We start from the raw sequence: 23,555 nt of genomic DNA, 5'->3' as shown, positions 1-23,555 counted from the left end.
CATCTAAGGCCCAGGAGCCCCCCACGGCCAGCCTCCCCCAGTGGACACCCAGTGACCTCCGTGGTTCTAAGCGTCACCTCCTGTGGCTCTGACATCCACAGCAGGAAAGCGGGCTCTCCTTATGCCTTTTTCCCAGCACCTTTGCCCCGGCTCACTTCCCCTGAGGTCTCGTTAGTCAGAGCTGCCTGCCCGGGCGCGGAGAGCCTTGGGAAGCCGGCCGTGGGCACGTGTGGCCTCTGTCCTGGGTTCTATCAGGGAGGACAGGACTTTGGGGAGCCAACAGTAGTGGCTGCTATGGTCGCCCCCCCACCCATTCTCCCTCACCACCACCCAAGCCCCTCTCCCCACTTCCCGCACACATCCCAGCTCCTTGCCTCTTTCCCTGCCCCTCCCTATCTGGTCCTGCCCACTCTTCTCACCTGTTGCCTGAAGCCCCAGGAACCAGACTGGCCAGGAAGCTGGGTGAGGTGAGGGTTGGGGGGGCACTCACAGGGATAAGGCCCACCCATTGGTGTTGCTAACAGCAGGTGGCCCCGGCCAAAGACCTTCTCCCTAGAGGCACAGCTCCTGGAGACCTCAATGGGAAGATTCTGGTTAAATCCAGTTAGTTGGGGGTGTGCGTTTCTTTCATACACTCCACCATCCCTCCATAAAACTTTTGCCAAGTGTTTACTACGTGCTGGGCTCTGTCCTAAGGATGCAACAGTGAATGAGAGACGAGGTCCCTGTTCTCACAGGGTTATTACAACCCTGGGAGGAGCCTTCAAGATTCAGGTCCTTGTAGCCTGAGCCGTGCTACCCCATCCTAGAAAAACAGGATCTATCGCTATGGCAACCACATGCAACTTAAATGCTGTGTCCAGACTCTGGAGTCTGCCTTACTCCATCTGGGCAGGTGCAGGTGACAGCACCGGGCTGCAGAGAAGGTGCCGCTGCAGGTTGCTGCAAGCACCCGTATGTGTTGGCGAGGTGAACTTGGTCACCTGCCTCCTTTCCAAGTGGCATCCCGATCGTGGCCTAGAGGGGCAGTGCTCTGCCTCCCGCCCTCCACACAGCTCACCAGGTCCCCCCCGTGTGGCCAGGTTGCATGTATGTGGATTTGGAGTTGACGCCTGAAGTCTAGTGATGGAGGCGGGGCAATGGGAAGAGGCTGGGATTAGGACCCCAGGAAGCTGGGTTGTGGGGACGGGGCCTGTCTCGAGCTGCTTGACCAGAATAGCCTGAGGGTGGACACCGCCTTGGGGCTTGGCGCCTTTTTGGTACCAGCTGCACTGCCTCAGCATCCCCTCTACCCCCTGCCAGGTCTGCCAGCGGCACACTCTCTTCCCAGTAAGCACCCAGGCTTCCGACTTGAAACCAGGGCTCAGAAGTGCCCTGTTTACTCATCCCGAGAGCTGGGGACAGGGTGGGACTTGGCGTGGCATTTTTCCTGTAAGCTCCACAGTCTTGCTGGTAAAGTGTCTTGGTGGCTGTCAGCGCCGGCTTCCGGGGGCCTCTAGTTTGCAGGGTGTCACCAGCCTCGTACAGCCAACATTGGGTAGCAGGAGGGGGCCCCTCAGCAGGATGTGGAGATGCACCTCTGAGCCTGCTGACCTCAGACCCACCCACTCTGAAGATGCAGAAATAGCTTCCAAGGTGAAAGTGCTTTGGTGAGCGAGGGTGGCCGGGTCGTGAACCAGTTCAGTCTGGGAGGCGAGCTTCTGGTGGGGGCCTGAGTGTCCTTTGATGACAGGGTAGCGTGGTCACACGTGCTTATTCCCATGCCACAGATGAGGAAACTGAGGCTCCGGGAGTTCAACAGCTGGCTGGTGTTCCCTCAGCGAGTGTGTGCCAGCCGCAGCCAGAGCCCCTCTGTGTGCTGGCTCAGGATCCTGAAGTCCCCTTACAAGTCATTAGGGACCATCATTCGCCCCTTTTACTGGGAGGTCCCGGACTTGCAGGCTGGGATTTGGCCCCAAGCAGTCTGGCTACTGACGTGTTTCCTGGTCTGGAGTATGAACCCCTCAACCCCTGCTCAGCCTGTCTCAAGGGGGCTGTGGCCCCCACCACAGAGACCTAACCCCCACCAGAAACACAGGCTGCAGCTGTGACATCCAAGGAGGATGAGGGCCTAAGCAGCCCAGGTGCTGTCACCTGTACCTGGAAGTCCCCTGCGCGGAGGTGCGGCCTTAGCAGAGAAGTCTGCTGTGTTCGGTCCCAGCCAGGGCCTGCGGGGCAGGGGGGAGTCACTAACTGGGCTTGCTTCTCCGCAGATGCCGCCTGCCCTGGGGCATACGTGGGGCCCGAGAGAGCTGGGTGCTCTGGCTGGACCTCCCTTACAGGCCTGTCTTAGCCAGCTCGGGTGCTATCATAGAAGCCCACAGACTGGGGCCTTCAACAAGAGATGTGCATTTTCTCACAGTGCTGGAGGCTGGAAATTTGAGATTGGGGTGCCAGCATGCTGGGGTTCTGGCAAGGGCCTTTGCAATTGCCTTCTCCTTGCTGTGCCAGAGAGAGAGAGAGCGGGCACACGCTTCCCGTCCTTACAAAGGCACTGATCCCGTGGTGGGGATCAGGACCTCATTTATACCCAATTGCCCCCCGAGCTCCTAATAGCCTCCTAACAGCCTCCCATTGGGGGTTAGGGCTTCAGCTTACAAATTTTGGGGATACGCTGCAGCTCGCAGACTGGTTTGTGGGTTTGGATCACTGTTGCTTGCATGGCAATTGGGTGGAGGAACAAGTGCTGTTTTGTTTCCTTCTGCTTTTTTCCAAAAGAAAAAAGGGGGGGGCAGCAGCCTGTTTTGCAGCACTTGCTTTGTGGTGGAGGCTGCTCAGCAGAGGTGTGGGGCTGGAGCTGTGATGAAAGGACAGCAGGACAAGGAAGCCAGGCGCGCTGCAGCAGCTCCCTGGCTGCGGTCGCTGCCTTCGAAGCTGCGGTTGCGTGAGAGGAAGGTGCAGCTCAGCTGCATGTAATGAGAAGAGATTCTGCTGAATTAGGGGAAAGCACGGCCAGGAGGGATAAGTTCAGCTCCAGGCTGAGTTTACACACTTGCCCAGTCCCTCCTCGTGGAGCGGCTTCGCTTGGGGAAGACACTGGTGGTTTCTCCGTGGATAATAAGCTGAGGGAGAAGGGCGTGGAGAGGCAAGTGTGTCCTGCATGGGTTGGGAAGGACCCTGGTCTGTCTTTGTAGAGGAAAGTGTCTGACCCTTCAGCTCCACGACCTGCACAGTCTTCCCCTCCTAGCCCGCCCACCTCTGTGTGCTCAGAAGCCTGGAAGTGGGTCGTATAATGTCAGGATGACAGGTTCTGGGGTTTTCATCTGTGGGCCCCTGGAAGTCCCCTACTGATTATCTGTATTCATCACTGAGGCACGTCCAGTCCGCATCCTGAGCCATTACCCAGCCCCCAGGACATGGAGATGCCTGGGGTTGTAAAAATGCAACATCCCCGCACAGGGCTTCAGCTGAGCCCGTGAGACCTCAGGGTGGGGCGGCCACTCTCGGCCAGAGCCCCACTTCCTGCCATCAGGGGGTCTGTCAGGCCACCTGGGTAGCTTGGGGATGGCTCCAACTCAGCCTTCCTCCTGGGTGTTCCCTCCATCTTGCTAGAATTTTCTTTTAAAGGTCTAGGGGAAGGTGTAGGGAAGCAGAACTGAGTCCTCGGCCATTGCAGAGGACCGTTTTGGACAGGTCTTGTCTCCTTCCACAGCCTGTTCTGCCTTGGGGGACTGTACTGTAGAGCTAAGGGGCACATGCCAGCAAGCCGGCTCTTCCTCTCCCTGGTCATCCCGGCAGCCTTGGTGAGGAGGTGCTCTCAACCCCAGTTGTGGCTGAGGAGTGAGAGAGCCCTTACGGGGCGGGGCGGCAGAGGGCTTCGGCCTGAGCGCTTCTGCTGTGAGTCCAGCAGGAAAGCCTGGCCTGGGACGGTGCCCACTGAGCCAGCCCACATCTCACCTCTGCCCAGGCTGTCACTCCATGTCTCTCTGCCTCAGTCCCTTGACCTGAGAAATGGGCATGACCCCTGCAAGCCCCCGAGACAGCTGTGAGGATGAAATGAGGAGGTGGCCTGAGTGGGGAGTCTGGGCCTTGTCTGTCTTCCAGCAAGAGACAGAGTGAAACTTCATGACTAAACAGGAAGCTGAACCTCAAAAGGCCGCAGATTCTCTGGTGCAGGGAGGGGAGGGGAGGCAGAGCAGGGCCCGGCCTCCTAGGCACCGGCCTGCCCAGCCTGCTGGAATGCGCCTGCGAGCACCCTGTGCCGGCCAGTGATGGGAAGAGCCTGGCGCCTGCAGTTCCAAGGGCATGACCTGGGCCCTTGCCTGGCATCTGCTACCTTGTAGGCACTGCTCACCTGGGTACATCTGGACGAAGTGCACACACCTGTGCCGTCCAGCACCGCGGCTCCTGTTACTCCAGGAGCAACGACTGAGCCAAATGTACTACTTCAAGTTCCCCCAGGAGCCGGGTGCCCGCTCAGGGGACCTGGAGCAGAGACCGAGGCAGGGGTGGTCGAGAAAGTCTGTTTCCGGATACACGTTGAGGGGAGATCCAGGAGCATTTGCATGTGGAGGGATGTGGCTTTGACCACGAGTGGCCTGAACAACCGCAAGAGGGGAGCGCGTGTTTCCTATAATGTGAACAAGTGGAGCAAGGTTATTTTTCAGGGGGTCATGGCAGGAAGATGTAGAAGCCTGACTTTCACCATGTGAAGGCTGAGATCCCAACTAGAGCTTCTAGCCTGAGCTTCTGGGACAGGGTCCTCTGGCCGGAGGTGGGGACAGAGGTAGGACTGTGTGGCCCCGAGCGAGTCCTGTGCCGAGGCCTCTGCTCTGGCAACAAGCCAGTGTGGGGCAGAGGAGGGCAGCACAAGCCAGTCCCCCCCCACCAGGCTGCTGCCTTCCTGCCGGGCATCTTCAGGAGGTCTGAGGTGCGGGGTTGGGGCTGGCAAGGAGGAGAAGCGAGGCAGTAATCTTATCCTGGGCTGCAGCAGCTTGTAATCACCCCCATCCGGCCCACCCCCCAGAGCCCGGCTTGCAGTCCCGCCTGGCGCTGCGGATCTGCTGAACAGCTCACAGCCCAACTGCGCGGCCTCCGAGGGGATTCAGGGAGCGTGTGCCTTTTCTGGAAAGAACATCCTGGTTTGCCTAACGCCGCTAATAAAGTTAGAGTGCTCCCTGCAGAAATTAACTCCAGAAAATATTTCTCAACCAGGCACTCAAAATGGTTGCCCAGAGGGGCTCAAGAGAACAAGCGTTTGAAAGCCACAGGCCTTCCACAGCTGCAGAGGGGGGCTATTTGGAATGGCAGAGAAGCCGGGGGTAGAACAGATGGCTCACGTGGCCTTTTTAAATGCCTTCAGGTGCTCTGATTGGGCGGGGGCTATAAAAATGGCTAGGTTTTTTTTTTTTTTTCATTGTCAACCAAAATAACAGGAAGAAAATGTGCAGCCTTGTGAATTTGCATGCCCGCTGAGGTTACATCTCTGAGAAGGAAGCAGGGGTCAGGTTCAGTCCCCAGGAAGGCCTGGAGGGGTGCTGAGTGGGTCCTCGGTGTCTGCTTTCAGGTGTCTACCTCCTGCAGCTCCTCTTGGTCACCGGCCTCGCCCCGAAACGCCACGTGTCTGGCCTAGAAAGAACAAAGCCGTGACCTTGCCGCAGAGCCCTGACCTCCAGGGGGCCGCTTCTCTGCACAGTCCCTCCTCTCGGTGACGAGAACCTGGTGTGGGGACAATCCTGGCACAAATGTTCCATGATAGAGAATTCAGGCTTACGCGGCAGCCAGTGGGTTGAGGCCGTGCCGAGGGGCCCAGGTTAAGACTCTAAGTGGATGTTAGCACGAGCTGCGAGCATAATAGAGGGCGAAGGTGATTTTTTTTTTTTTCTTCTCAAAAATGGTTTTGCAAATCTTTTTCAGAGCTGATAGACACACACCTTAGCTGGATACAAAACATATTATGAAACAGAATGACTGTGATCTTTGATCCGAGAAATCAAAGTGAAAGGTAATTGATATCTTCTGCCTCTCCTTTTGTTTTCCAGCTGTGTGTTTCCCTGAGTTTTTTTGTTTTTGTTTTTTTTTTAAGAAAAAGAACTTTCCACCCTCAAGGCCCTCTCTCCTCACTTTCCAATCCAGCCTCACAGACTCAGGTCCTGCTCTTCAGGGCTGAACCCTGTCCTGTCTGAAGGGGACACCCCGAGCTCGTGAGTGTGTGAGGCTGGAGCTCAAGGCTGGGCGGGAGGCGGGGGGCTGAGATCCGGGACTTGCATGCTCGCTCAGGGGCCTCACCCTGGGCCAGGACTGTCTCGCATGAAAAAACGCAGCAATGTCATGTTTCAGTGTTTGAAAGTTCTGTTTCTGCCCTCTTTGATTCTGTATACTCTGCTCTGCGTATGCAGTCAAGGCAGGCTCTGGTCGGTGGTGGGGCATTCCTTGCTGGGTGGGGGTGAGGGCGAGAGCAGGCAGATGAGGAGCCTGAGGAGCTATGCTAGAAGAACTGGAGTTTACCAAGTATCCCGTCTAGGTTTCTAGCTCAGACCCCAGTGCTTTCTTAGCCACTCGCTCTGGAAGGTTCCCTGCTCCTGGCTAATCTCAGGACTGAGCCTCAGTTTTCCAACTGAGTTGAGTGGAGCCCCTGGGCCAGCTTCAAGCAGACCATTGCCATGGACTGTGGACTCTGGGTCTGCACGGAGAGCGGGCGGCTCCCAGGCAGTACAAGTGCAGGCCTCACAATCCGCGTGGGGGAGTGAGGACTTGGTTTTGCTTTTCTGAGCTGCTTGATGCAACTGCTGGTTTTCAGTCCCCTGCATGTTCTGATTTGAATCAGCACTCACTAGCCATCAGCCAGCATCAGCGTGGGGCGGGGGTTCATGCCTCCCGATGTGTCCCCAGCTCCCTGGGCTGTGCTTTTGAATGCCCCCTTTGTCAGTGAAAGTGGAGGCATTACATCAGAGGCCAGACCCACAGTCCTCAGCAGCAGCATGCTGATGGCTGCTCTGGAACCCAGTACAAAGAACCATCTGATGCCATGCCCCTTGCACACAGAGCTGACACCCCAGAGCCACGTTTCTCAGGGGGTTGTGCCTGCTGAGCTATAACCACTTTCCAGTGTTACCATGGACCCTTAGTTAGGAGGCAAGGTTAGTCTGGCACATTCTCCAACAGTGACTATCAAATACCAACTCTCAAAAGGCAGTAACACCAGCAAACATTTGCTGGGGGCCTGGCAGGTGCCATGCTCCCTCCTGCGGCCTCTGCATCGAGGAATCAGGATGACAAAATGTAGCTGAAATATCTGGTGCTGAGAAATGATCAAAGGGCCTTTTTAATGTGCCTCTTCCCTCCCTGATGTTGGAACTTGGCAGTGCTTCTGACCTTGCAGGGGCCTGGGAACTTGGGCGAGCTGGCACGGGACCCCAGCAGTGTCCAGCTCTGATGTGCGTGGCCTCAGAGCTTTACCATCCTCACTCCCAGACCCCACCCACGGCTCTGGGCTACAGGCCTACCAAGGATTTTTTTGTCCTTTTCTTTGAGCCCCTCAAGCCTGGCCGGACCCCTCTGGAAAGCGTTTCCTCTAATGTTCTCAAGTGCCCCCAGAGGGCACAGGGAGGGCTGGGAGAAGATGAGAGGCTGGAAGTTACTTGACAAGTGAAACGCAGAGCTTTATTCTCAAGAGGTCAAGTCATTTCAGTTTTGAGGCCCCAGGCCAAGGGCCACTTTGCTCCTTAGCCCACATGCTCCTGGGCAGGCAGGCTCAGGAAGTTCATTCCTGGCTTTCCAGGTAGCTTCCCCGCGAGCATCTGGGACAGAAAGCAGTGTGCTGCCTGCCCCCCCAGCCCACCGGTCTATCGTCTCCACAGCGCAGGTCCTAGGAGTGAATGCGGCGAGGGGCTGGGACAGGAGAAGTGCAGTGGGTGGGCTTTGTGGTGTTGGCGCTCAGGTTCTGATTTGGCCCAGGGAACACAGCCTCCCCGATTCCCACCCAAGCCGGGGGCGTGTCTCTCGGGCGGTGGCCTTTGTGGCTGGCCCCGGGCGAGGCTGGCGTTGGGCACGCACGTGGTCTAACCAGATCTGAGAAAACATGCTTGAGGTTTGGGAGAGAAGCAGGATGGGGCCTATCCCCTCCTTCCTGCTGCCTCTTTCTCAGGGGATTAAGTTCCAAAGCTCACAGTTAAGGGGGAAAAGCATAGATGCACCCCCACCCCCAGATGCCCCTAAGTCCATGCTTGTTCTGCTGCAGCTCTTCAAGCGGACGCCGGGCAGCTCCAAGCCCAGCAGGGTCCGTGTGCGGGTGTCTGCTTTCCGTGAACCAGAAAATCCCTAGGGCAGGGCAGGATGCTAGGAGAAATCACTGTCAGTGCTCAGTCAAGGCAGAGTTGTGGGAGGCACTGCACCCCCAGATTGCCACCCTCCAAAAATAGGCAAAGAAAACACGCTGTTTTCCTTCTTTGCATTGGGACATACCCTGGGTTGACAAACTACATCTCAGGCCAAATCCAGCTCCAGCCTGTTTTGTGAGGGAGGTTTGTGGGGGATGCAGCTCAGCTCCTTTTACTCCCATATTGTCCACGGCTGCTTTCAGACGAAAACAGCAGAGCCGAGGCTCGAGGAGGGGCCATAGAGGCCCCGAAGCTGAGAATACTTTAATCCAGCACTTTACAGAACAAGTTGGTTGCCCCTGCTATATATTTTTTATGTCTGCAGCTTTCTTTATTAGAATCGTTATAATTTTCTTACTGACTTGTAACACCTTTATATACATGAATGACCCTTTGTTACATGTATGTATTTATACACACACATCTAAACCCTGAAAATGTACCCTAGATTTCTTTTTGGAGCTTTACAGAGAAAAATGCATAATTTTTATATACTCACCTCCGTCCAGCTCCTTTCTGGTTTCAGCATTAGGTGTCAGGCTGAGAAATCCCCGAGGCTCTAGACACCACGTCAGTGTTTTCGTCCCGCGCCTCTCGCTGGGGTGATGAGAGGTTAGGCCTGCACACCGCTGGCCTCAGCTCTCCTCTGAGAAAGTGATGCTTGCTGACCACTAACCACTCAGCCCTCGGCCCTCCCCACTCTCAGCAGCAGCTGCTTTGTCCTTCCTGACTCACACGTAGATGCTGAGGGTTCCGGGCCCCAGAAGAAACCTGATGACACTGAACTTTACAGCACAGTCTCTGCCCGCTGCACAGCCCTGTGGGCTCCTAACACGGGCCTGGGTTCCAGCCCTGACCCCATACCCCGCCATGCACGTGACTGCTTGTCTCTCTCTCCCCTCTAACACAAGGGTGAGCGTATCACCAGGTCTGGTGTGAGAGGTGACTTAGTGCCTTGTGCAGTGACTGGCACATAGGAAACTCTGAATATGTGACCAGCTTGCATTCTTTTGTGGAGAACTGGTGCCAGGCAAATAACAGACCAGCCACCCATTTGTCCATAGGGTAGCAATTGGTGTCCCTACCCCCCAGTGACTTAGGCTGACAGTGTGGGGTCCTCACAGCAGGGTAAGTTACATGCAGTAGGCACTGGCAGTGAGGGTGGGGCTACAGGACACTCAAAAGATGTGTGGAGGATGCAGTACCTGCTTCTGGAGCAAGCGAGGGCCCCAAGGCAGGAATGGATGAAGGCCTCCAGGAAAAGGTGGTGTTGGGCCAGGGCTGTTTGCAGACCTGCGTGTGGCCCAATTTGGGAAGAGCTTGGGCGGAGGTCCGGGAGCTGGCATGGCAGCGCTGCTCGGGACAGTCGAGTGACATGCTGACTCCATAATACAGGATAGCGGGTCAGAGCTGGGGACAAATCCCAGGGCCTGCCTGTGACCTGCGCTTCTTACTCCCTTGAGCTTGTTGTCTACTTTGCTGATACACATGCCTGAGTAATCCTTTGTGCAAGACACTGTTTAGGAGCTCAGGATATGGGGACAGGGACATAAACAAAGCAATATAGTGAATTGCCAGGAACTGATCAGTGGAGATAAGAGGGCCCGGCACAACTGCAGGTGGGGGCAGAGGGGTGGCCACTGCAGATCCTGCCCAGGCAGGCTTCCTGGAGGAGGTGTTTGAGCAAGTGTGACAGAAGAGTGAGGAAGACAGTGTTAGAAGAGGCAGGGACACCAGCGAGGGCAGAGGCTAAGAGGCACGAGTTGACAGGGGCGAGTGCAGAATGGAAGCCGGGGTGGTTGAGAGTAGAGAGGGCCCGACAGGGATGAGATCGTGGGGTTTCGGATGGAGGATGGGCCTGGAGCAATGGTGCTGGCTGAGGGAGCATGAGGGAGCATGCTGGCTGAGTGGGAAGACCTCCTCAGGGAGTGGGTCCGTGGTGGGCATCATAGAGTGAGTAAAGGGCCGTGGGACCCCTGTCCTTCCCCCACCACCCAAACCCTCAGGTCTGTGAAGGTGGGGCCTCCTCAGGACAGAGACTTGAGTCTGGGTGAACTGGCCTGCCAGAGACCTCCCTTTGAGGCCCAGTTTTCAGACTGATGTGGCTGCTGACCAAGATGCTCCTCCAGAACTTTCTCATTCACAGCTAGGGAGTGAGCTTGGAGCTTCCTCTCCTCGGAGAGGGTCCCTGCCACCCCTTCTCTGTCCACCTCCCCAGTGGCAGGCAGGTCTGGGTGCTCAGCTCCTGGGTTTTCCAGAGGCAACTCCTCCTTCCTGCTTGAAAGCAGTTTTCAGGACCCAGGACCATTTTCACCCCCCCCAAGGGAGGGAGAAGCTGCTTGGCCAGCTCCGGGCCCCCGCCCGTGTTCTGAAGTGGGAACAACCGCTTTGTGAGGGCCGCTGTGCCCACCTCGCTGCCCACCGGCTATTTTTAGAAAGCCAAGGCTGCAGGAAGTTTCCACTGAGGATCAACTCCTCTGGTTTCCTAGGTTGAGAAAACAGGAAGCCCTTTGGGATCCGGGCTTTGAAAAGCTTCCCTGACCCCACCTCCCCAGGCCTGCTTTCACTACTGCCGCTGCTCTCAGAAGGGCCGGGCTGGCCCCTGGGAGTAGCTGGCAACTGTGGACAGTGACCGCCCTGTGCTGGGTATGCGAGTCCATCTTCAGAGCTGCTCCCAATGCACCGGTCCCTGCTGGGAGCCGCCAGCTATTCTAACAGCCGCTTCTCACACGCCCCCGCACGCCCCCAGCCCGCACCCGCCGCCCCAGGCACTGGGGTCGCTTCTCACTTGCATTATCTCCGCCTGGTTCCTCAAGAACCCGGGAAGATAACATCTTTACACACAGAAAAGATGGGGAAACAGGCATGGAGCCACCCTCTACCCAGGCCAGGGTGGGGCTCTAACCCTGGCCCTCTGGCTCCTGAGCCTGCACTCGGAGCACCCCGGCCAGGCTTTCAGCACGCAGATCCCACCGGCTTCTCACACGCAGTGAAACCAAGCAGCGTCCCACACAGAGGTGGGGGCATCACTGGCCATGGCCGCACATGCCCCAGAACCCTGCAGAATAGGCATCGTACTGGGGGGCTCCTGTGAACCCCGATGCCTGACATCCACACAAGCCCTGAAAGGTCACATGTAGGAGAAAACTGACAGAGGAGAAAACTGAGGCACAGAGTTAAACCTAACCCAGCTCCACAGCAGTCTGTGTCTGCTCCCCTCTTCAAGTGGGGGGTCACAGACTCACCCAGGCGGGGTGTTTCCAGGAAAAAGCTCCTGACTCAGGAGGCCAGCTTGAGCAGGGACAGGCTGAGAGGAAGACAGAAAAGGAGGAGGAGGGAAAATTCAGTGTCAGAACTAGGAGAAGGGAGACTGAGCTACCTTTGCTGGGACCCCTGCTTCTCCTCCTTCTCCACCCCGGGACCACCCAGCTTCAAGACCAGGTGGCCCTCACCCTGGGTCTGGGCTGACTCCAGGGCCACTTCTTCCCGAGAATCGAGGGAAGCCGCTTTGCAGGAGCCACTGATCTCAGACCTCATTGTCCCAAGCTTGGTGTCTCCTGCAGAGGCTCCTCTTCATCTCAGGACATGCTGGCCCTGTGTCTGGGAATCCCACAGTCCTGGGGGGCAGGCACCTGAACTTTCCAGAGCACCTCTAAGGACAAGCCCCACTTTGAAAACTTACAATTTAATCCTTCCTGGGAGACCAGGGGGCGCGTTGCTGTGCCATCCCATTTACCGGGATGGCCAGTCTTGTCGGCCACGTGGGGTGGCTCTTTCCAGGGGGCTGCTTTGCTTTTTAAAATGAGATCATTTTTATTGAGGGCCCACTGGTTCACAGCACTGTGTGTGAGCTGGCGGTATGGGTCACACCTCTCAGGTGGATGGTACCCCCCATGCCCACCCCCAGTCACCCCCAGTCGTCTACCACGGTCCACCAGGGAGGACCCTTCTTTACAGAACTGGCAGTTTTGTGGGTCAGGAAGTGTGTTTTATCAGATGTAGTCGTGTAGGTATTGACTGGCTTTTGTCATGGGAGTGTGGCTCACAATCAAAAGACCAACATTATTACATGAGAATCGTAGACGGAGACAACATGGACCGACGTTTCTGCCACTATGGTTTTTAAAAGTTACTACTTGGGTAAATTATGGCCTGGAAATCACCACCCATGGCGGCATTTCTTATGTTACAAATTGTCAAATGTGTTTGTAAAACAATAGCCCAATTGTGAGGTTCTAGAAAATCAATGTGATCTGGCTTTGGCCTTCTCTCTCTCACACGCCTCTACTCTCTCTCTTTTGTAGTAAATGAAATTATCAGGAAGGAATTTTCAGGACCTCCTGCCAGAAATCAGACGTAGACGCTGCCCTTAACAAGACACCTTCTGTAGCTGACCCCGCGGAGCCTTCTCCTCGTTCCCTTTACTGCCCGTCTCCTGGCCGGAGTCCACCTGCGGGACCGTGTCCTGGCAGAACTGACCCCACTAAGGAGCTCACACCTCTCTCTAAACACCAGGGAGAACTCTGCCTCTGGGTTTTTGTTTTAAACCCCAAAGAGCATCTCAGTTGCCTCTGACCGTGTCCCATCCAAACCCCAAGTGCCTGCTGACCAAAACCGCCTCAGCCCCCGGCAGCACACTGGACCAGGCCGCGCTGCGTGACCAGAGATGAGGGCCCCAGACGGGAGGGGCCCCAATTGGTGGCACTGTCATTAAACCCCGGCGCTCGCCTTCATTTCTCCAGGTCACAGACACAGCTCCTGCACCTTTTGAAGGGAGTTCTCCCTCGCAGCAACCAAAGCCACGTGGCCCTGGAGTCCAGACTGAAGCAACTCGAGCCCTCTCTGGGGAGACCGAAGCCGGATGGCCACTTGGGCAGTGCCTGGTCCTGGCGCAGCTGGGCCACACAGCTAAAGCTTTGACTTTTCTCATCCTGAAACCCAAACTGTCTGGTCTCGACAGGACCGCCTGGTAAAACGTCACGGCGCTAAGTAACCATGTGTGGACATATGTGACTTTTTTCAGCTTCCAAAAGCTGGCCGCATGGGGTGGCGCCTTCTCAGCTGTGCTGTTTACCCTGCAGCGTGTGGGGCCACTGCATTGAGGTGGTCACCCCGGCCGCACCTGCACAACCTTAACCTTTCTAACAACCAGAGTGCTTTCCCATAAAGTAGTTAAGAGGAATCTCTAGCATGTGCATTGACCTGAGAGGCATGACAGAAGAGCTAAAGCAGCAACAAAGCAGCAGGTATTTTTGCTGAAATGAAGCAACTGGCAGGCCTAAGTGTTTCTCCAAGTGGGTTTCCCCTCCATGGAACAACAGGGCTGAATTCCCTCCCTGGCCTGCACCCAGAGCAGGATACTCGCGCTCAGGACCTGCGGCCCAAGCCTGTTGTTAGTTTATCTAAACCTACTGGAGGCCTCCCTCTGCCCTAAAGACCAGCTGCTTTTGCTGCCTCATCACCACAGAAGCGGAGCCACCCGGCACACCCCGTAGTCGCAGTGGGTTCTGCTTGGACCACTCTTGAGTTTCTCCACTGAACACCCCGAGAGTCCTCGCTGTCTTTCTCTATGGGTGCAGCTCCTGCTGCCAAGTGAGTCCCTCAGTGTTCTTGGCAGGTGTGTTTTTATCCCACAGAGGTGTCTGTTTGCATTCTCTGTGGACACCCTGGGGCAAGCCCAGGGCCATCCGATCCCTTCCCCAGGGACCACCAGCAGAGCACAGTGTTCCCAGAGCTGCACACAGAGCGACTTCCCAATCCAATTTGTTAGACGAAGGCCTGCCGGCCCCTGTCACCCGGGCAGCCTGTGGCCACAGCCTGGAGACCGTTGCCCGCCTGCAGGGGAACCCCCGTCTGCTGCAGCTCTCCCACCTAACACTGTTCAGGGTGCAAGGTTCTGGAAGGCACCATCCTTCCAAATTAATAAAAAGCTCCTTATACAAAACTTTACCCAAAGAATTTTCCCGCCAGCAAGACTGACTTCACCAGGGCGGAATTAAAGTGTTGGTGAGTGATTTGTTCTCACTTGCCCTGGCGAGGGGCCAGTTGTTGCACATGAGGGAATTGGCCTTTCCTCGGTTATCTGAATGTCTTACTAACTAAGTGCCTTCCTGCTATTGTAACAAAGTCGCTCAGCCTCCCTGTGCACGGGCGAAAAAGGGCTAATGTGTTTTCCATCAATCTTCTAAGTGTGTGAGTAGAAAGGGGCTCCCGGAAGCCCCAGCTCCTGTGTGTGCGTGAGTGTGTAACACACGCAGATCTAAACTCCTCCTTCTAAGACTTCCTCGCTAGAGCGCACAGGAAGCACCTTCAGAAACAGCGTGACTGAGAAGCAAAGGGAAGGAGACAGGGCATTCGCTTTGAGACATAGGCAAGAGAAAGGGTGTAGGAACCAGTGCTGCCCAGAAAGTCTCGTCAGTTCCACGTGCCAGGAACAAGCTGCGCCCAGAGTAATTGCTCATGAAGTCTTTGCAGTATGGGAAGAGGCGATCAGATCCTCGCAGAGGAGGAGGGAGCAAGGATGTCTAAACGGTGAAGACCAGTGCCTCGTCTGTTGGAAGGAGCTCGGCAGTGGTGTCGGCACCGGCTACGTCAAGGTCCTGTAAATAGGTAGCACTTCGCCGACACCCACCACGTGGCTGAATGTAGTATATTTCCAAAGTTTGCAAGTCTTCCTGTTATTGTACAAAAATACTGCTGCTTGATAATATATAATAGCCATCCAAATTAGTATGTTATTAAATTTTATTTTCTTATCTGTATTTTTATGCTTTTTATCCTCAAAATATCAGACCCCTGTTGGGATTAGAGAATATTTATAAGTGGTCAGAAATCCTTTCTAAGTGTCTCTTTTTACATAGGGATTTCCCCCCCCCCCCCAAGAGAAATGATGTATTCTTGAAATGGAATCATTCCAGGAAAAAAAAAAAAAAGAAACCAAACCCCATCTCGGCACCTGTCCGCCAGTCTCTTGTCCCCTGGCAGGAAGCACCTCTGGGGAAGGGGTGACCTGGTAGAAGAAGGGCCCACCCCTGTCTTGCTTGAGCGAGACGCCCACGACCTCTGCTCTGAGCCTCTGTCACTGAGAACTGCAGTGTCTTCGGATGCCCCACGCTAGAGACCGAGTGACGATCTGAAGGACAATTATAAAACTGCCTGTAGCGAGGGGCTGCCCACGCGTTCACGGCCGCTGCACCCTGCCCGCGAGGCTGAAGTTTACAGAGCTGGAACCCGCAGACCCCCAGCAGGTGAGCAAAGGCCAGGCCAAGTTTCCCAGCTCGGCCAGTTCCTTCTGAGACCTGGGGAGCCCGGCCGTGCCTTGTTCACGCACACCCAGTGGCCAAGACGTCCGGCTCCCACGCAGCTCGGGGGTGCGGGAGTGGCCACACCCGGGCCGGTTGGAAGCTGGTCCAATGGTCACTCTGGACTCCAGGGATGCTGAATGTTTATTTTCATGTCAAAAACACTCTCTAAGCGCTATTGTTCAGAACTGAAAGACTGTCAGGGGTCTGGCTGGCGACTGTTCACGCGTTTACAAGAGGCTCGGGGTGGTGCCATTCTGGACACACGGGGCAGCCCTCCCCCAGCTCACTTTCTGGAGGGACAGCCTCTGGCAGCAGGTACCCCACACGACTTCCTTTGGCTTTCCCAAGCTTAGGGCTCGGGCATTAATCTCATGGAGCCAAATCAGTGTTTTCCCACCTTCTGACTCCAAGTTTAAGAGAAAGATGCACCACTGAGGAGCGACAGGGACAACACTGCCCTTGCTTTCCCCAGTGTTTCCGCCATCACTGTCTTAACTGAAGTTTGTTTCAGACAAACTTTTCTAGTGGTTGGTGCACCAGGGATGCTCCCTGAACAAGCCCCTCTGGAAAGGAGATGGGGTGCTGGGTGCCGGCAGCAGCGCTCGCCCTCCGTCTTGACGCGGCTGTTGGCTGCATGAAATTCAGGGTCTGGATGAACTGGCTACCACTGGCGCCGATTCAGTCAGTGCCTGAGCACGCAGCTTTGACTGGCCTGAGCAGAGGGCAGCTCTGGCGTCTGCGCCTCTTGTCACAGAGCCTCACTGCCCCGGTCACCTCTGCAGCCCTCAGAGGGGAGAAAATGTTGGGGGTGTCCTGTGTGATAGCTCTCCAACAATAACGCTCTCCAACAGGTGGTGCTGGAAGGCTTTGAAAAGCTTGACTGATAAGTTGGAATACATCACATTCCTATGCAAAATGTTTTTAATCTCCTGTTTAATGTAGTTTATTTTTGCTATATGTAAAGTATTTTTATACGGCTTGTATCATGATAGTTTAGCAATAAAACAGTCAGAAGCAATGGTGACTGGTGTCTGTCCTCTCACTCTCGGATGCTGTTTGCGTTTCCACTGCAAGGGCCACTGCGTACACCATGTGCTTAGCCCTGGGACTCACCTGTTTTACACCTAACACGGGCTCTCAGAAGCCACGGGCCCCAGGAGACACAGCCACAAGGTCGCCTGGTTTGTCTGATTCCCTCCCTGCTCTCCGCTGCAGCTCTGTGTCACCTGTGTCTCGAGCATCCAGGTAGATTTACAACATGCCCCTCAGCCTCGCTCCCAGGGGGCCCAGAACATTTGTCACCAACGAGACTGAGCTGGTCACATGGAAGGCAAGAGCAGTCCTCTTTGGCTTGAATATCTTACAAAATTCCAAAAATTTCTTTTCAATAAAGCATTTTATCACCATTATAAATGCTAGAACTTTCCAGCTGGCTTTTTCCTAAAATAGCCTTTTGTCCCTATAACTGAAACACCCAGGAGTTTGGAAGTAACTGCTATTTACGTCTAAACATATTGTTTCAACTTCACCCCACTCTTCAGTGTTCCCCATACACTCCAGGGACACAGGTCTCTGCCCCAGGCTATGTTTTGGGGGCACAATCCACCCCATCCCACACTTGAATGCTTTGGTGGGGATTTCCTAGGCTCCCTTCCAGTGTCTGGAAGCAGCAATACAGGCAGGGCAGGGTGCCCCGAGCTCAGAGTCCATCGTGGGGCCAGGCTGCTGGAAGTGCGAGCCTTGAAATGCCATAGTCTGCCTCTGGTGACAGGGACCAGCCAGTCCCTGTTGCACAAGATTAGCCAGATGCCCCAAAGAACTCCAGAACCTACAACTATAGGATCTGGGACAGTTTCTTGAAGAGCATTTGGGGAGCTCACCGCTCTCATAACCAGTGCAATAATTTTACTTATTGCACTGTGAGATCCTGTGAGACAGGGCCACCAGGACGGGGCTGAATGCTGACCTGAAGAGAACTCAGAATGCTTATGTGGACACAAAATATACTTGCCCAGAGTCACACCCCTCCCGTGCAACTCTGCCCTCTCACGACTGTTGCTATAGTTGGGCGCTACAGGCTTTAACTCACTTTCGGAAAACCTTTCACGATTTTTTTGAGTAGGCAACCAGAAATCATCTAAAAAATTTTTTTTGAAGCCTGTATTCTGCATTTATATGTGAATCACACTTGGTAAGCACAATTCAGCCTGTGCCTCAGTCTCCCCAGATGTAAACCAATGATAAGAATAGTCCCCACCCATTAAGGGCTTCATAAACGTTAGCTATCAGTCCATCATTTAGCAAGCAGATCGAAGGTCATCACCTGGCGGGAGCTCATTTTCCCCATATCTGGAAGGAGACACACAGCGTCTGACACTGGGAATGGAATTCTCCTAACTAGATCGTTAGTGGCCAAAAACGTGGGCTTATCCAATTTTCAGATCCCGAAATGAATGGGAAACACAAGCAACTGGAATCTATAGCAAAAGTGATCTCAAGAGAGAAGATAATTGCAACACGGGCCCTTACTAAAAGCTAGAAAAATCCCAAATAATCTAGTATGCCTAAAGCAACAGAAAAAATGAGGAATAAGTAAGATGCAAAGTCAGAAGGAAATAACAAGAGTGGAAAGAAACTAAATAGAGATCCAAAGGTCTATACAAGAGATACAGTGAAATTAAGAGCTGGTTCTTCAAGAAGACAAAGAAAATAGCAAACCTCTAGCTATGCTAACAAAGAGAAAACATCAATGTATAGAATCACAAAGGAGAGACGAGAAGCTACACAGCTAGCACAGAAATACAAAGGCTAAGAGATTAACTATGGACAAGCATATGCCAATACATTTGACAACCTTGAAGAAGTGAATAAATTCCTAGGTGAATACAGTTTATAAAACTAAACCAGGAACGGGCCTCCCCTGGTGGCGCAGTGGTTGAGCTCTAGGTTGCGAGGCTGCCTGCAGCCTCTGCAGCGCCAGTTCGATCCCTGGCCACCGGCGAGGGTCCCACCAAAAAAAAAAAAAAAACAAACCAGGAAGAAACAGAAAAGTTGAACAAACCAAAGACAAAACCTCTAGAAATGAATGAATATGATCAAACCATGAAGAACCAGTGCCAATCTTTCTCAATCAGGTTTGTTCCATTATGGAAAGTTAAAAATTTATATTACAGTGAGAGAAAATACAAGATCAAAAACGCATCCTATTGAATGAGAAAATATTCACACAATATATAACTCACAGGGGGTTGATATCCAAGACATACCTTAAAAATGCATACAATTCAACAATAGAAAAAACAACCCAAATGCTAAGTGGGCAGTAGATATGAACAGACAATTCACCACAGAGGATATTCAGGCCAAGAGACCTAAGAAAAAGTGTTCATTATCACTTCCAACAAGAGGCGCAAGTTAAGGGCCTCCCTGGTGGCACAAGGGGTTAAGCACTGCACTATGAAGCTGTCCATAGCCTCTGCAGCACAAGTTTGATCCCTGGCAGGCCAGGGAGCTACCCACATGGCGCAGCAGACCTCTCCTGACTCGCCCGCTGCTCCCCTCAGCAGTGTGTTTCAGTAGATCTGCCTGTTCTGTTCCCTGCTCCGTCTCTGGTGAATCCTCTCACCCCCTGAGCCTCTGGCCTGTACCCCAGTTCTTGTATGCATAAATAAATATTTTGAGAAAAAAAAAAAGAGAGACGCAAGTTAAAAATCACACAGAGACGCCACCCCAAACCCGTGAGGACGGCACATATTAAAAAGACCCCCAATGAGCAAGTGCCAGGAGGATGCAGAGAAAGAGGAGCCTGTAACACAGTGGGTGGGAATGTAAACTGGTGGACAGTCATCGGGATGTATTTTAAACTAAAAGTGGAAATGCCATCTGATTCAGCAATCCCACTCGTGGGCATCTATCTAAAGAACATAAAACTACCAACACGAAAAACCACCTGCTCTGAGCATTCACTGCAGCAGTATTTACAATAGCCGGGTCACCGACGCAGCCTCGCTGTCCATCAACAGCAACTGGATAACGATGTGGTCTAGCCACACCACAGGCTACTCCTCAGCCATAGGACGGAGCAAATGCAGCCATTGTCAACAGAATGGAGAGAATTCGAGGGAATGATGAGTAATAAGCTAAGCCAGAACGACAATGACAAACATGGATATTTACACAGCAGATGAGTCAACAGTTAAAAACTTATAAAAACTAGTGGACATTAATAAACACTGGACTGAGGTGAAGGGGGAAGGAGAAAGGAACTCGGGATTATAAGGGATGGCAGTGGGGAAAGGAAAATATAAAAGATTAAAAATTAAAAACTTAAATATCAACGTTCTCTGGGAGGATAATGGTAGAAACTTCCTGCCCCAACCTCCTGCTGACATCATTTTTTTTTTTTTTTTTTTTTTTTTTAATTTTAAACCTGGAGCAGGCAGCTCTGCTGCTGGGGCCTGGGACAGTGCAGGAGCCTCAGCGTCCAGCCAGTTGCTGGAACCTTCCCTGTACATTTAGAATGATTTGAATTTGAGGCAAGAGGCTCAGAGATCCTCCCTGGTGACCACGTCTCCAGACGCACTCTGGCCATGCCCGGGCCTGTCTGCTGTTCCCCTCCTGGCTCAGTCGCTTCCCACCTGTCTCTGCTTTCCCAGGACCCGAAAGGCTCTGACCCCAGAGTTTCAGGGACCCAGACGGCGGCACTCACCCTTCACGTCTCCAGCCAAACATCCCGGGCTCGGGGTGGGGCTTCCCTGACCCACAGAGGGATGTGGCTCTGCCCCCACCCCGGCCCCGCGTGCCCTCATCGCCACGTGTACAGAATTCCCCCCTCGGGGAGCTGCTGGCTCGTTCATGCTCTTTCACCTGAAGGTGCCACGAGGGCGAGAAGGCCGTATTTATTTGTCCACGGCCGTGTGCCACACCCCACCCGCGCCAGGCCCTTCCAGACTGTGTCCTGAACACACACACACACGTCCAAGCTTCACACACGCAAGGACACTGAGAACGACAGATTCATCTGGAATGCACGGAAAATTAATCATTTCCTAATATTTAACACATTTTAAAAACCAAACATCTGAGTCAAGAGAGACCTTTCTTCTGTCCCATGTGGCTCAGTTTACTCATTTCTATTCACACATCAGCATTTCCCAGCCAGTCTTCTAGAAAGAGCCAGTTCCCCCTGCTGGAGAAAGCCATAACGATCCTGACCCCCTGGAGGTCTGGAGCCTGAGGCTGTTGCCGCCTCTGGGGTCCTGCAGTCACGTCCTGCCCTCCACCCCACTCCTGTCTGCCAGACGCTTGGTGGGTCCCTCAGGGCAGGGATGAGCCCGGCAGGGCCTAGCCCTTTACACAAGACGGATCCTGGGGGCATCCTGGGAGCCTCTGTGGCTGGGCCCCAGCGGCCAACACACTGTGGGGTTCCTCCCCAGCTGGGCGCCCCAATACACCTGCAGGCGTGCCTGAACCCCCATTGCCGTGTCTCGTCCACACACGCCCTGGGCAGGGCTCCTCCGAATCTACCCCGGGGACCCTCCCCTGGCCCAACAGGGACACCTCTGCCCTGGGGTCTAGGCTGTGCCTGAGGGGCTTGAAGTGGGGGGGCCCAGACCCTCTTCCCAACTCCTGAGCGCCCGGCCTTCCACTCAGGGCGAATCCTGCTTGTTCTCCCTGCTCCCGCCAGACTCTCACGCCTCTGCTGGTCTCCCACTAACCCCACAGGGTCCTGCAAACTCCACTTTCTGCCCTGCCCCCCTCAACTCCTGAAACACCTCGCCTTCCTCCTTGTCCTCTGAGCCCAGAGCCCACCAAGTCCCCACGGCCACGCATTTGCTCCCACTGAAGCCACCGCCGGCCTGAGGACCCTCTCGGCCCTGGGACCCCGTGAGCACAACCGCACAGCGACGTAACACGTGAAACCACGGCCTTACTGTTCTGCAGGTCAGCAGTCCAGTGGGTCTCTCTGGGCCGGAGTCTAGGAGTCAGCTGGGCCTGTCCCTCGGGAGGCTCCCGGGAAAGTCCCTGTCCTGGCCTTGGGGGGCCCGGCCTCCGTCTTCCGGGCCAGCAGTGGCACCTGCCCAAGCGGGCTCCTGGCGTTACCTCTCCCCGCCTGACCTCCGGCCCCTCTATTGCGCCCACCTGTGTAGCAGGTCACGCCACCATCGCACGATGAGGACTCACACCTGCGTGGAAAGCAGCAGAGCCTCATGTGCCAGGAATGAGGAGGCGGACATCTTGGGGGCACTGTCCTGCCCACTGCCCCCTCAGAAGGTGGTTGCCTGCCTCCTGTAGCCTCTGCATCACCGGGCTGGGGGTGGTGTCTTCCTTGATCCTTTTTTGCCACTTTTAGATTGTTCTCCCCCTCCAGCTATTGGCCTCATTTCTTGGTGATCTTGGCTCTTGCATCAGGGCATGTTATTCAGCTCTACTCGGGTCTTAACTCAGGTGATTTCATCCATCCACATCCCGGCGTCATTTCTTAAATTCTTCGTGTCCTGGCCTGTCCCCTCCGCCCTTAGCCAGCGTCCTCACGAGCAGGGTTCCAGGTGCCATGTGTCAGAAAACCCGGGGGGCTTGTGAACACACAGACTGCTGTTTCCCCCCAGATTCTGACTCAGCAGGCCTGGGTGGGGCAGAGGATCTGACAAGGTCACAGGTGAGGCTTATGCTCCTGGTCCAGGGGGTGCTTAGAATCTAGCCCTTGTGCTTGAAATCACCAGTAACTGGAGACGCCTGTGTTCAAGCATCCCGCTCTTTGACACGCTGTCTTTCTAGCCCCTGACTCCAATGATCCTACAGCTCACCTGCCAACTCTACCCTACGGCCATGTCACTGCTGCCTGTCCCCAGGTGCTCTCTTCTCGTTCCCAGCGTCAGCCTCCCCCTCAGAGCCTTGCAAGCAGCCGGGACCAGGCGGTGCTGTCTCCTCTGCCACCTGGACTTCGAAGCACACAAACCTGGTCACCCCTTGCTCCAGACCCTTCAGTGGCTCCCAGCTGCTCTCAGGATGAAGACAATGTCCAGTCTAGGCCCCCAAATACTCTGTGGGCCTGTCCTTTGCCCACCCTTCGCTCCTCCCACACCTCTCAGTCCCACACACCTATCACCGCCCTCTGCTGTTCCCTCTGCCAGAAACACCCTTCCTGCTCTCCTTGCCTAAGTACCTCTTGCTTTACAGTTTTCAGCTCCAATGTTGCACCCTTGGGAGGGTCTCTCCAGACCCCAAGTCCCTATACCTCCCATGGCACCTTATCTGCTGCCTGTGCTACCCACACTCTGCCAGCGTCTGAGGGCAGGGGCCTGGTCTGTCTTGCTTCTTGCTTGGGTGTTGGGCCTGAACATAGAAAACACTCAGCGCACACCTGCTGCTGAAAGCCAATGACTCTCGAGGCCGCCCAGGTGCCTGTGTTTCCTGATAGACCCTCACACCGTCCCCAGATAAGGCGTTCTTAGGGTCCTTCCTTCTTAGATGAGCGATCTGGGGCCCAGGGAGTTGGCCAAGTTTCTCAGACAGTTCCCAGTGGTGGGGTTCACATCCTTGTGGGCTCCCCTCTTGAGGAGGGCTGGCCTTATGCCTCTTTTTTAAAGAAAAGAATGTGGCAAAGGCGGGGATGGCACTTCTGAGGTTAGATCACCAGAGGCTTGCATGGCCCTGGCTTGCTCTGTGCCTGGCTCTTCTGTTGCTCCCCGATGCAGCCGCAGCCCTGCTGCTGAGCCATGTCTGGGGTCCCGACTCACAAACTGTGCAATGGTAAAACTTGTTTTAACTGGCTGTTTTGAGGTAATTTGTTATATAACAACAAACAGCTAATACACAGAGAGAGGTCAAGTAAGCAGGCTGAGGTCACACAGCATGTTGGAGGTGGGGAGGGCCCTAGAGCTTGTGTTTTTTT

At 54.6% G+C, this 23,555-nt stretch overlaps 1 protein-coding gene across 6 annotated transcripts in view; it reads left to right on the top strand.

The window, feature by feature from the left end:
- Nucleotides 1-16,702, top strand: part of NFATC2 (nuclear factor of activated T cells 2) — a 129,326-nt gene extending 112,624 nt beyond the window's left edge. For 3 of the 6 annotated variants that reach the window (XM_037500524.1, XM_037500502.1, XM_037500492.1), the window contains exons 10-11: nucleotides 5,896-5,983; nucleotides 12,662-12,698. In XM_037500524.1, coding sequence (XP_037356421.1) covers nucleotides 5,896-5,939 — 44 coding nt within the window. In that variant the 3' untranslated portion in view covers nucleotides 5,940-5,983; nucleotides 12,662-12,698. Of the gene's footprint in view, nucleotides 1-5,895; nucleotides 5,984-12,661 lie in introns of all 6 variants that reach the window. The other 3 variants (XM_037500519.2, XM_037500509.2, XM_037500482.2) reach the window with 1 other exon arrangement.
- The last annotated feature ends 6,853 nt before the right edge of the window (nucleotides 16,703-23,555 follow it).

This window comes from Talpa occidentalis, unplaced genomic scaffold (genome assembly GCF_014898055.3).
Source record: "Talpa occidentalis isolate TD23 unplaced genomic scaffold, MPIMG_talOcc4v2.1 talOcc4.10, whole genome shotgun sequence".
In the NCBI taxonomy this organism is placed as follows: Eukaryota; Metazoa; Chordata; class Mammalia; order Eulipotyphla; family Talpidae; genus Talpa; species Talpa occidentalis.
This window is presented reverse-complemented; position numbering and strand designations above follow the sequence as displayed.